General features: G+C 31.2%; 1 protein-coding gene across 1 annotated transcript; it reads right to left on the bottom strand.

Moving 5' to 3' along the window:
- Positions 1–361: 361 nt before the first annotated feature.
- Positions 362–12,628, bottom strand: LOC134681826 (uncharacterized). The gene is made up of 5 exons (XM_063541463.1): positions 12,341–12,628; positions 5,149–5,241; positions 3,023–3,108; positions 2,403–2,454; positions 362–800 (listed from the first exon to the last, which is right to left on the bottom strand). Exons 1-5 carry the CDS (start codon positions 12,574–12,576, stop codon positions 656–658), a joined length of 612 nt encoding a protein of 203 aa, XP_063397533.1. The 5' UTR covers positions 12,577–12,628; the 3' UTR covers positions 362–655.
- Positions 12,629–14,174: the final 1,546 nt, after the last annotated feature.

Genomic DNA, 14,174 nt, shown 5'->3' with positions numbered 1-14,174 from the left:
TTCTTGTTGAAATCAATTGCAAGTGAGATGAACAATACAAGGCAAAAACATGCAAAAAGAAAGACCAAATTTAAATCTTATTTTTTATTAATGATTATGTATAATAAAAAATACAGAGAATTTTAGAACAATTTCATGAAAATCAGGTTATTTCTCTCCATAATAAATTTATACATAGAACCACTATCATAGATGATAATATCTTGTTTCATTATGATGAACACAGTGATTTAAATAAATTTCTAAATGTATTCGCTCATTAATACGTTCAATATTTTAAATGTTAAACCTTACTGCATATTCAAAACAAATAATAAGTTTAAAAATTGGTCTTTCACTAAAAAAATAAACAATTGTGACATTTAACTAGGTTGATGATGGTAATTGGTTTGTGTATAATGTCCAGTGGCAAATATTACATGCATATCTGGACGCGGACATATGAAATATTTGGCTTAAGAAACTAAAATATTTGACAACCATTTCAAATTGACATATTATGTTTGGAATTGCATAGTCTCAAGAAATACATACAAACAAGAGTGCACACATTGAAATATCTTGACTTCTTTACTAATCATATTGATGTTACAACAAGAATAATAATATGTAAGTAATTTACTTTTTTATGTTTAATGCGTTTCTATTATTTGTTTTAAACCTTTTTTTTACCTGTCCTAACTATATTTGATTCCATCAATGGCTGTATCAATTCTGGTTTGTGTTGAAGAGGAGCTAGTCTTTTATCAGGTAGTCTAGTTGATGGTAATTGAGTACTACTTGACAGATCTAGTTCTTGTCTAAAAATATATTGCATATAGAGCTTTTGATAAAATACTGCTAAGGTAATCACTTAGCAAATGCTTAGTGTTACTTACAAAGTATTTCTTTAGATATCAGCCCATTTGGCCCTTCATTCATGTATTACATATTCTAAGACTTCAGAACTCAATAATCATTAAAGTCATTATTCAGTAAACTAGGAGGAAGGGGGTGGTTGGAGGGGGGATTCCCACACCTCATATAGAAGACATAGATTGTTTTGGTGTAAACTTTATAACAAATACATGTACCAAGTCAATACCTTCAAACATGATTAAATAAACATCTGTGCCATGAGCGCATGATTCTCCCAAATACATTTTCTAAAGAATTAAGTCCAATAAGTTCTCAATGCTTTATCAGAAACTTTTGAAAATAAAAAGTAAGCTTATTTAAATAGATATAACCAATTCACCAGAGTTTCAATAGATTGAGTGCTGCTGAAACCAATTTTAAGTTGTTGTCAAAAAAGTGGATATTTTTTTTAAAGAATTAAACCCCATAACTTGGAAACATATAATGTAAATTTTATAAAAAGCCAACGGGTGGTGATCTTAACAATTTTATAAATTTTCATGATAAATGCTGAAAACAATTCTAAGTTACAAAATGTATAATCTGAAAACTGGAAAAGCTCACCTTTTTCAATTTAACAAAACCCAAAAACTGTGAAACATAAAATAAAAATAAATATAAAGTGAATGGAAGCTCATGTCAATAGATATGAACAAATCACCAAAGTTGTATGTAAATTGATTTGAAGCATTTTTGAGTTGCATGCAATGTTTGACTTGTTGTTGAAGAATATGTCCAATAAAAGGGCCTACAAAAACCAAAAAGTGGATAAATATTTGACTTAGGACAAATTCATTCATATGGAACAGAATCTGAAATTGAAATGTAACCCTGGCATGATGAAAAATTTAAATTAAAAAAAATATTGTACAATTTATAGGCTATTTTATGTTTAACCCCGCCGCAATTTTGCGCCTGTCCCAAGTCAGGAGCCTCTGGCCTTTGTTAGTCTTGTATGATTTTAAATTTTAGTTTCTTGTGTATAATTCGGAGTTTAGTATGACGTTCATTATCACTGTACTATTATGCATATTTTAGGGGCCAGCTGAAGGACACCTACGGGTGCGGGAATTCTTGCTGCATTAAAGACCCATTGGTTGCCTTCGGCTGTTGTTTGCTCTATGGTCGGGTGGTTGTCGCTTTGACATATTCACCATTTTCTTTCTCAATTTTATTTTTTATATTTGTTTTTGATAATCAATATGTTTTGGAGTTTAGAGTAACATCCATTATCCATACACTAGTACCAGTATCAGTTGCATTAAGAAACCAGATGAAGGCAGCCGCCAGTTGTGTGATTTTATCGCTATGTTGAAGACCCATTGGTGGCCTTCAGCAGTATTTTTGCTCTTTTGTACAGTTTTTGTTTCTTTGACAAGTCATTGTTTTCATTCTCAATTTCAATGAACTATTTTACATACCCTTAAAACAAACTGATGGAGTAATCAAAAATATATATATGCCTTTAAAGAAGTATGCAAATAGCCAATTGTCTATAAACTTACATATTAGAAATAATCATTTGGTCACCTGGTTTTTTGTTTCGGTCCAGAAATGCTGCAAAAAATGAAACTAATGTTTAAACATCTTCATTTTGTATGCTAAGGTAAAACACTTACTATGCTGTGCTTGCAGAACTTGTTAAATTCAATTTATAATTTCTGATGAATAATCTGATGAAATATTTTTAAGAATAGATAGATATTGAACATTTTCTATTGTACAATACCAAATGCATCAAAAAAAGTAACTAATATTATAAAATGCAAGTATTCATTCACACATAATGACCGGTAACGTGTATATTGTATTATTATTTTTTTTAAATTCAAGATTCAGGTCGAAGCTAATTTTGTAGTGAAAAATTGTATGTTCTAAAACAGTCTATAAATATTAACCGAAACCATGCCTACATGAAACATATGAAATTATAAACTTATAATAACGATAAATGTACATATACTCTGGTCATGCCTAAAATTAAATATACTTGACTGATATGAGATAAGGAAATATATATATATATATGCAGGTTTGTAGTTATATGAATCTAAACCTAAAAAACATAGCTAAAAGAGTAAATCAGTCAATTTGTGTATAAAAAGATTTATAAAATTACATGTACCTATATTACTGCATTCTCCATTTGCAGATTCCAAATTCTTTTTCAACTTTTTAGTTGTTGACAATTTAGGAGAAGACTGTCTTTTACTGAAATAAACATTTTAAAATGATTGATTTGTTTGGGGACACAACTTTAAATAGTGGTGAATACTCATGACAAGTTTAATGCCTAAATATAAAAAAGATAAAGGGAATTAGTGCCAATGAGACAACTCTCCATCTAAATAAAAAATTATAAAAGTAAAGCATTATAGCTAATGGGACAGTCAAATTCCTGGAGCCTTGGTACACACTGATCAGCAAGGTTTAAAGGGCCTCAAAAAAATAATAGTGTCCAAAGTACATGGAAACCCCACTCGCACTATCATTTTCCTTGTTCAATGAACTGTGAAATTGGTTAAAAAATCTAATTTGGCATTAAAATTAGAAAGATCATATCATAGGAAACATGTGTATGAAGTTTCAAGTTGATACGACTTCAGCTTCACAAAAACTAACTTTAACCTGAAAATCCCACTTTCATTTTTTGTGTTCAGTGGACCATAAAATTGGGGTCAAAAGTCTTATTTGACTTTAAAATTAAAAAGATCATATCATAAGCAACAAGTGTACTCAGTTTCAAGTTGATAGGACTTCAGCTTCATCAAAAACAACCATGACCAAACACATTAACCTGGAGCGGTACAGACGGATGAACAGACTAATGAACGCACGGACCAGAAAACATAATGCCCATCTACTGTTGTCAGTGGGGCATAAAAAAAAACGAGAAACTTTATGAAGGACTTAACGAACAACAACTACTGAACATCAAATTCCTGACTAAGGACATGTACAGGTTTAAATGTTCTCCCTTATCTGAAACAAAAGTGTAAGATCACAACATAAAAAGACATATACATTGTATATTAATTGGAATAGATCAACTCAATTAAAAAGCGTAGTAACACAAAAGAACCTACATGGAATGAATAAATTTGATCTATGAAACAATGTAAATACAAAGTTAATGAAATAAGTATAAATTATTAATGTAAAAGTATCACATGTAATCATGTATCGTACAAAATGTACCATTGTGAAATGCACAATAATTTCAGAAGAAAATAAAACTTGAAAAAGTTTACATTATACATGAACATAGGTGAATGAAAATAATTTTGTTGTTAAGTATACTTCTCCATATCTCTGTATAATATTTACTTAATAGGAATATCAAGAAATTTCTTTTTTATCAATAAAACTTTTTTTAATCTTGATAAATGTGTGATGAATATCAGCAATAAAACTATATATAACATTGGTGCTCACTAAAACTTATTAATTTTCATTCGCAGGTTTCAGAAGTGTGATGTATATACAGCATAAAAGGAGAAGGAAATAATTTCAATGCTTATTATATATATATATAGTTATATGAAAAATTTACATTTTATAGTAATTCCAAACAATCAAAGCTGCTACATTAAATAACAAAAAAGCATTACAAATAGTATCAACCCGTTTAATTAACAAGAAAGTACAATTTGAGAAAACTCAAAGATACCTTCAGCTAGTGAAAAGCAAAATCAATAATATAAAAATCATGCATCAAAGGTTTATAAGGGAAAAAAAAAAAAATTTATCCATAGTCCAGGGAACTTTTTCTCTTTCATTTTTTCACATAAATAAGGCTTTTAGTTTTCTCGTTTGAATTGTTTTACATTATCTTATCGGGGCCTTTTATAGCTGACTAAGCAGTATGGGCTTTGCTCATTGTTGAAGGACGTTCGGTGACCTATAGTTGTTAGTGTAACTGTTTGTGTCATTTTGATCTTTTGTGGATAGTTGTCTCATTGGCAATAATACCACATCTTCTTTTTTATATAACATTTTATATATACATTTTACTAAAGTTTTTAACCTTGATCCTCACTGTTTTATATGCCACACACACATATATATATATATATATATATACAGTAGCATGGGTATGAATCCCGGCGAGGGAAGAACCAAAAATTGGCGAAAGCAAATTTACAGATCTAACATTGTTGGGTTGATGTTAAGACAAGTTGTATATATATATATATACAAATAGGATAGTTATTGAGTTTTATATATATATCAATAATTATTTTCATTTACCTAATAGTAGTAAGCAACTTTTGTGAGGTCTTGTCAATTTCACTGAATACTTTGTTAGCTTTCTCTTGCCATTTTAAAGCTGAATCTATTGACCTGGAAGACAAAATTTGACAAGTTAAATTTGTGGCTGAAATACATGTAGTAATTATGTCCTTATTATGTCTGTAGTAATTAATGTAGTAAAGATGATATAAATTACACCACACTTTTTTATCAAACTGAAGATTTTCCTTTACTTTTTAGTACATTGTTTTGCTCTAAAACATAAAATATAGTGGTTTTAGAGTTGCAAGTTTTCTCATTCATAACAATAATAACAAATTATGAGAGCCGTGGTGTAGTGGTTAGTGCATTGGACTACTAACACAAAGGTTCCTGGTTCGATTCCCGTTTGGGATGAAAATTTCAGGAACTCAATTTTTCGGCTCTCCCTTGACACCATTTGCGATTATGGTCTTGAGGAAACGATGATAGTCCGTCGGACGGGGATGATAAATGGCTGACCCGTGTTAAGAGAGAGCCACATCTCTTGCACGTTAAAGACACCCTTGTAGATTTCGAAAAAGAGTAGGCTAATATGCCGCTACAAGGCAGCACTCGCACCCGCAAAGTGGAGAGGGATTAATATAAGTTGCAAAACTTGTTTCCCAATCCACTAGATAAATAAATATGTTTAAACTAAGGAATAACAACAATAGATTTAGTACAATGATTTTATAACTGTTTAATTTTCACACATTGCAACTTCCAGTTGGTGTTGGATCCAGGAATTTTCGTAAGTGGGGGCCCTCTGACTGACCTCAGAGGGGGACGCTTCAGACACGGTTCAGTTATTCCCTATATAAGCAACCAATTTTTTTCCCTAAATCAGCCGCTGACTTCTTGGATGGAGAGTTATTTCATTTGCACCCATACCATATCTTCTTAATCCTATACATGTACATGTATATCTGATTTAACATTTCAAAATTGTAAATACTGATCTTTTAAGTTTAAATTCAAGTATCATGCTCAGAAACATCATAAAACACCAATGTTTCTATAGTACATTTAACTGGCACTTTAACCTGAAACAGGTACATTTTTGTACTATCATTTTCTATGTTCAATACTGTGGCAGATCCAAAAATTTTCATAAGTGGGGGCCCACTGACTGACCTAAAAGGGGCCTGCTCCAGTCACGCTTCAGTTATTCCCTATACAAAATGTATAAGCAACCAAATTTTTTCCCAAAAAGGGGCCCCCCCTAAATTCGCCTCTGCAATAGACAGTGAAATATGGGTAAAATGTGTATCTTGCCATTAAAGAATAAAGAGACTTTAGAGTATGTAACGAGACAACACAAATGGCCCTGTATGTCAACACAAACATGATGGTAGTCTCAAATATCAAAATTCACCTCTATATCTGAAATTGTACAGAAAAAAAGACAGTATAACTATAATTGTCAACATGTACAATTTTCAAAGTCTCAAACCCTTTATTTTAGCAAAAATCAATTTATAATTTTATTGTGTATTATTGAATTAATCTCTGCTCTGATTAATCCACACTATAGTGTTATAGATTTGTACATGGATGTATATCATGTGTTGCTATTTATATGCACTCATATAGTTATGTGGCTATTTATATCATACTAGAAGTCTAGAACATACCCACAATATCGCCGGTCCTTGACTGAATTAAAGTATAATTATAATTATGTGTAAGCCTTATTTAGGTATTGGTATTGTCATCTGATAAACATGATAAAGTCATGGCGATTATAAGATACAAAGTTTTCTCTGCTTTCAAAATATTTCTGTTTGAGCCCGTCGACCTGGAACTTATTAATTATTGGTAATATTAATTATTTGGAAAACAAAAGGTCCTGGAAGTTTAATTTTTTTATTTGCTGTTTTACATCATGTGTAAGGAACAATTTGACAATTGTTGAATTTAGTAGTGTCAACCCTGTGATAATGACCCGTGTATATATAGCAAAATCCTAAATGGGTGGAATCAGAAAAAATGAAGATTTTAACATATTGGGGCATATTGTTTCCCCCATTATATTTAGGAAAGTAAATTAAATGTCAAACCAACAAGTTCAATACCAGCTAACTTGCAGCCAAATTTCATTTAGATATCTTGTACCAGCCAAAAGTTTTATTAAAAAAACATGTCAAATTTGTCAGGAGTGTGACGCTTTTTGTGTGACAGGATTTTTTTTTAATAATTTACATGTTGAGTAAAAATTATTATGATGAATGCATGTATATGAAGATGGTTTATAATCATTCTTCAATACTAGGTTTTGTAGATTATAGATTGGTGTTATCATTGCACAAATATTATGTAAATAAATATACATTGTGAAAAGGTATGTACCAAAAATTAATATTGGCAAAATTTGATAATTTCTAAATTAAAGTGTTATGGTTGTATTTTAAAGGAGTATTTGTGTGTAAAACTGGTAAGTATTTATTGTAAACATGTATAAGCTATCCATAAAAGGCTATACAGACATCCTGAGGTGCATAATTCACATATTGGATTAACTTCTATACAAGCACCCAAAAATGTCAGGAGTGTGACAACTGTCTTTAAACATGTACCAAATTTATATAATGCTTTTCATCTTACATTGTTATTTATTTTTCAGAAGCACCTGTTCCATAGAGAAGAAAAACATTTATTGCAGCTGTGATAATCTATATGTTGAATCTACACACTTGATTTTTAGATGTCAGGAGTGTGACACTTTTTTTATACATTCAATGACATTGTTTAAATTTTAATTACATATTCAAAAAAATGATCCATTGTTACTTGGTGTCAAAATTTTGATAGAAGAAGGTTAGTAAACATGTTTTGTGATTTCTAAGACACATGGATAATATTTATTTAGTAATAATTCATTTATGAAACTAATTGTCACCATAACATGTTGACATTTATCTCAATATATAAATGAAAAATGTAAATTATAGATTAAAAATAGCTTGAATATTTAAGGAAATGTCAATATCCTTCTGGTACACAATCATCTCTTTTGGAATTTATACAAATTTAGCTTTTAAATGCAATTCTGTTTAAGGCATAATTTGTCACACTCCTGACATAAAATAGACAAAATAGGAAAGGAGATAACCATTTGCATTTTTTCAGTATAAGTTGATGTAAATGATGAAGAAGCTTATAGTGAAACTACCAGCAATTAGAAAATCAACAAGACTGGTACAAAATAGACCCAACCAAAACCAGAGCAATGGAAAACAGACATCAAAAGAGAGGACTAGACAATACCGGCAAAGAATTCAAAATAATCAAAGAAAACTTGAAAAGGTACAGAAAAAAAAAGAAAAATCAAAACAAAGCCTACAAAGAAAAACAGAAAAGAAAAAGAATATTGGATGCAGAATTTAATGATGACTTTAAAATAAAACAGAGAAAATGGAAACAAGCAAGTAGAAAAAGGAGAGCTGAACTAAAAGAAGAAAGAAGGTTGCACTAATACCAATACAGAGACAAAAGACCCTAAGCAAAGTCGGGTGAGAAACTATTCCTCTGGTCCTGCACTAAGAAAGCGTGCAGAAAGAGCAAGGAAAATTCTTCCTGAAAGCCCTACAGCATGGACTAGTACCATGAAACATATCATTAAGAATGCCACACCTCGAAGGCAAAAAGGTCTGCTAGAAGGTAATACAGAAAGTGACATCAGCAATATCCTTAATATTACTGGAGCAGGAAGACCAAGCTCACATACAGAAAAGGCTAAAAGACCACTTGCATTTGCTGATGACAAGTCAATACCAGAGTCTATTTGGAAGAATAAAAAAAACCTTCAACAATAGAAGACCAGAAAGGCACAACAAGTAAAAAGATTATATAAAATAAGAGTCCTTTATGATATTTGGGAACCGAGGGTAGAACGATTTCTAGAGGTACACTCTAGGATTATGCCAAACAAGAAAGGCACAGTCTTGATTAATGGTGAAGTGGTTGCTAAACGTCATCTCCTGTGCAGTAAGAGAGAAGCTTTCAGCAGATTTATGGAGTTACACCCTGAATTTCCCCGGAAGTTTACAACCTTTCGAAAAATGGTACCAAAGAACTTCAAACTTCAAACCCCTCAATCTCCTGGTTATCTCCTTTCCTATTTTGTCTATTTTATGTCAGGAGTGTGACAAATTATGCCTTAAACAGAATTGCATTTAAAAGCTAAATTTGTATAAATTCCAAAAGAGATGATTGTGTACCAGAAGGATATTGACATTTCCTTAAATATTCAAGCTATTTTTAATCTATAATTTACATTTTTCATTTATATATTGAGATAAATGTCAACATGTTATGGTGACAATTAGTTTCATAAATAAATTATTACTAAATAAATATTATCCATGTGTCTTAGAAATCACACAAAACATGTTTACTAACCTTCTTCTATCAAAATTTTGACACCAAGTAACAATGGATCATTTGTTTGAATATGTAATTAAAATTTAAACAATATATGTCATTGAATGTATAAAAAAAGTGTCACACTCCTGACATCTAAAATCAAGTGTGTAGATTCAACATATAGATTATCACAGCTGCAATAAATGTTTTTCTTCTCTATGGAACAGGTGCTTCTGAAAAATAAATAACAATGTAAGATGAAAAGCATTATATAAATTTGGTACATGTTTAAAGACAGTTGTCACTCCTGACAATTTTTGGGTGCTTGTATAGAATTTAATCCAATATGTGAATTATGCACCTCAGGATGTCTGTATAGCCTTTTATGGATAGCTTATACATGTATACAATAAATACTTACCAGTTTTACACACAAATACTCCTTTAAAATACAACCATAACACTTTAATTTAGAAATTATCAAATTTTGCCAATATTAATTTTTGGTACATACCTTTTCACAATGTATATTTATTTACATAATATTTGTGCAATGATAACACCAATCTATAATCTACAAAACCTAGTATTGAAGAATGATTATAAACCATCTTCATATACATGCATTCATCATAATAATTTTTACTCAACATGTAAATTATTAAAAAAAAATCCTGTCACACAAAAAGCGTCACACTCCTGACAAATTTGACATGTTTTTTTAATAAAACTTTTGGCTGGTACAAGATATCTAAATGAAATTTGGCTGCAAGTTAGCTGGTATTGAACTTGTTGGTTTGACATTTAATTTACTTTCCTAAATATAATGGGGGAAACAATATGCCCCAATATGTTAAAATCTTCATTTTTTCTGATTCCACCCTTATGTTGATTAAAAAAAAGAGAATATATTCTATATATTCAATAATTTCATGAAATTTCGATAGAATTGCCTGCTGGTTTTTGATACTTTTCTTCCAACATGTGATAAATGCATTCATATTATATATTTTTTGATATATATGATATGTGTCAAATATGTCAGGAGTGTGACAAAATCCCAGAAATGGATGCTTTTCTAAAAAGATGATTACTAAAAGTGTAGCCTATATTGGTATATTTTTTTTTGCTGATTGTTACCAAAAGTTGCGTCTTTAATGGAAAGGTGTTTTTGTTAATATTCTTAAGTAATTTTTTTCTGTATTTAAACTTTTATAACCAGGTCATTTATAATCTGCCATACATAAAGTGCTAAAACAGGATTTTTTTCAAATTGATGGCGATAATGTATAGAGAATTTGGTATCCAAATGTTCCTTAATCAACCTGGCATTAATAGGAAATATGTTTATGCTTTTAATGTATTCTTAATTGATGTAAATCATGTGTATATGTTTAGTTGTATTTGTTCAAATTACTGACTTTGTTAGTTATTAAAAGTTAAAATTATTCTTAATGTCTTAATGCTTTGTCTGGACACTTAAGTTTCATAAAATAAATGATATGGTGAATGTGGTGAGACAAATCCTGAACCCCAAAAAATATGTTTATTTTTGACCATGCTCGTCACACTTTTGCCTCATTTTTTCTGATTCCACCCAAATACACCTTTTGGTGGTGCGCCTCTCAGATGCAGAGTGTACAGATAAGATAATAGGTAACAGGTGAATATACTATTGGTATCGGTATGGGATTCATCATGGAACTTCTTAATTATTGGCAATATTAATTATGTGGAAAACAAAAGGGTCTGGAGTGGTGTAATTTTTAATCTACACCATTGTCCTATATCAGTTATAAATAAAGCTGAATTCTTTGATTTGTTGTTTTTTCCCAATGACAGCTGACAAATTGGACCTCGTTATTATATTCAGTCTTCACGCTGAGTGGCAGCCCAGGCTTGCAAAATTGTTATTGGGACTGTAAAAATCATATCTACAGGCCAACATAATCTAACTTATTATTGGTCCTGTAAAAATCATACATTGTATCTACAGCCCAACATAATCTAACTTAAAATTTTAAAAACTGAGCTCTGGTCCTGTTGATTTAACAGTTCATTATGAAGACTGGTGTATAACATGCCTTCTTTTGTTGTTGGAATCATCCGTAGCAATCCTTTCCAATAAGTATTTAGTCGTAATTATTTCGTCTACCTATGATGGATTTGCAATAAATGTGTCACGTCTGTAAATAATATCTCTGTTTCCGATTGGTCAATTTTATGGGAAAGTCTAAATGATTCTCAGAGTTATCTGATCTTGTTTCATTTCATACATAATTTAAGAGAGAATCTGAAGACATCATAGGAAAATTTGGAACTTATTAATGTTAGACATACCCCAAATAACGGTATCTTATACAATTTTTTCTAACTGTGTGATAAGTTCTAGTCATCTGTTCATACGAAAACGAACAGGTTTTTCTGAATAAATTTTTATAATAAATCATTTACTGTGAGAAGGACAAGATGAATCGGACAACAACAGTAGGCAAGTTATACACCATTGTGAAGATAAATCAATTATGATTTACTACATAACAACTGAACAAGTTTTAGTGGGGTTGACAGTTGAGAAATCAGCATATAACAGAATTTCTTCACCGTCTGACATTTTTTCTAAATCGCGAGTTAAGTAACTTATGAAATATAAAGGTACATAGGATTTTTTTCTGAGACGAGTGCCTGTGGAAAGACCGAAAAAAATAAATAACAGTCATTTTTTACAACATTGGTAATTAGAACAATTTGCATACTTTCACTAGATGGTAATAAATTTCAATAGAAACTCGTTACGGTATACCTTTTACATTCTCTACAGAGATATGCACCCTCATTCTCCTGTCCAAAAAATGACACCTCAAAAAAGGCACTAGCACATTGGTTACTAGCACCGAGCTCTCCTCCTTTGCGAACAATATAATATCTTTCCCCGTTGCATGTATGTTTTGAACATGCAAGACAAAGGTGTGTGTGTTGTACAAACGCTAAAGGTCCACCTGTTAGTATGGGCACTGCCACGTACGTCGGTTCATCCATGTTTATCTAAACAGCTGTTTTTAATTTCCGGTTACTTGTGTGAAGGTCATAAACAAATTTTAGAACGCCATCTAGGAACGAAATCCAAAAGTACAGAAATCCAGACGCTATATTCATAATGCGTCTGGATGATCGAGACTAGGCATTTCATTATTTGCGCTCTGTTATTCTTTAGTCTGTAATATATGGATATCTCATTGGAAATCAACTTAGGTGAATTTTTCGTCTGTCGTAGTAAATTATAATCCTGGTACCTTTGATAACTATTTACACCACTTGGTCGATGCCACTTCTGGTGGACGTTTCGTCCCCGAGGGTATTACCAGCCCAGTACGAAGTGTTGACATGAATATCATTAATGTGGTCATTTTATAAATTCCTGTTTACAAAACTTTGAATTTACCGGAAAACTACGGATTTTCTTATCCCAGGCATAGATTACCGTATTTGGCACAACTTTTTGGATTTTTTCATTTTTAATGCTCTTAAACTTTTTACTTGTTTGGCTTTATAAATATTTTGATATGAGCGTCACTGATGAGTCTTATGTAGACGAAACACGCGTCTGGCGTAGTAAATTATAATCCTGGTAACTGTTTCTCTCTTTTTTACGGGGTATATATCTCCCAATTGATACGATATTCCCGTGCATGCATTTCCTATCATGATTTTCTTGATAGAGGGTTGCTGCTCACAATAAAGCTATTAAACCAAGAGTTTCAAATGGTGAAGTTGAAATCATCCCTTCGTAAATTTTACGGACGCCATCATGAGTTGGCTGACCGTTATATATGGAATAACCGTTTTACAAATGATATCGGATATGTTCATTACGTCGTAGCTACAATCCCATTCCCTTTCATGAATGTGACCTATCGAATAAGACTATTTACCGGATTTGATATAAAAAAAAGCAACACGACGGGTGCCACATGTGGAGCAGGATCTGCTTACCCTTCCAGAGCACCTGAGATCACCCCTAGTTTTTTGTGGGGTTCGTGTTGTTTATTCTTTAGTTTTCTATGTTGTGTCATGTGTACTATTGTTTGTCTGTTTGTCTTTTTCATTTTTAGCCATGGCGTTGTCAGTTTGTTTTTGATTTATGAGTTTGACTGTCCCTTTGGTATCTTTCGTCCCTCTTATTTAACACGTTTTTAGTTAATTTTTTTTAATTTCGAGGTAAAGTGTTGAATCTAAACAAAAAATGAGAGCGTCATTTTATGATCTTATCAAAACAGATAAAGGCTTCAACCAGTTGCACGTATATCAAGTGGAAAAAAATATTGCTTTCTATTTATTAATTTATTAAATATTTAAGTCTGGTCACGCATTATTTTTCACGACCAAAGCAATGCATTGCCTGATCTTTCACGATCAAGTTTGATTAAAAATCAACAAACTGCAAGGTTTGTATAAACAAATGAACGGTTTTAAGGGAAGAGCATACTTTTATTTTGCTGTACTATCGGACACACCAAAAATTACATTTCAAATATATCATAATATATTTGAAATATGACTATTATATGAACAAAAAGCGTTTTTTTCTAAATTAATTATAGGCGAGCATTATATTGATATTTATTTCTAAGCATTTT

Source organism: Mytilus trossulus, chromosome 8 (genome assembly GCF_036588685.1).
Source record: "Mytilus trossulus isolate FHL-02 chromosome 8, PNRI_Mtr1.1.1.hap1, whole genome shotgun sequence".
NCBI classification, from domain to species: Eukaryota; Metazoa; Mollusca; class Bivalvia; order Mytilida; family Mytilidae; genus Mytilus; species Mytilus trossulus.
The sequence above is the reverse complement of the archived record's forward strand: the minus strand, read 5'-3'. Positions and strand labels throughout refer to the sequence as shown.

What these genes read in the sequence shown, in the direction of transcription:
- LOC134681826 (XM_063541463.1), bottom strand. Translation starts at nt 12,576, where the DNA reads ATGGATGAACCGACGTACGTGGCAGTGCCCATACTAACAGGTGGACCT. An exon ending in CTCTGTAGAGAATGTAAAAG is followed by an intron (nt 5,242 to 12,340) that starts GTATACCGTAAC and finishes TTTGTCTTCCAG; the next exon opens with GTCAATAGATTCAGCTTTAA. An exon ending in CAAATGATTATTTCTAATAT is followed by an intron (nt 801 to 2,402) that starts GTAAGTTTATAG and finishes ATATATTTTTAG; the next exon opens with ACAAGAACTAGATCTGTCAA.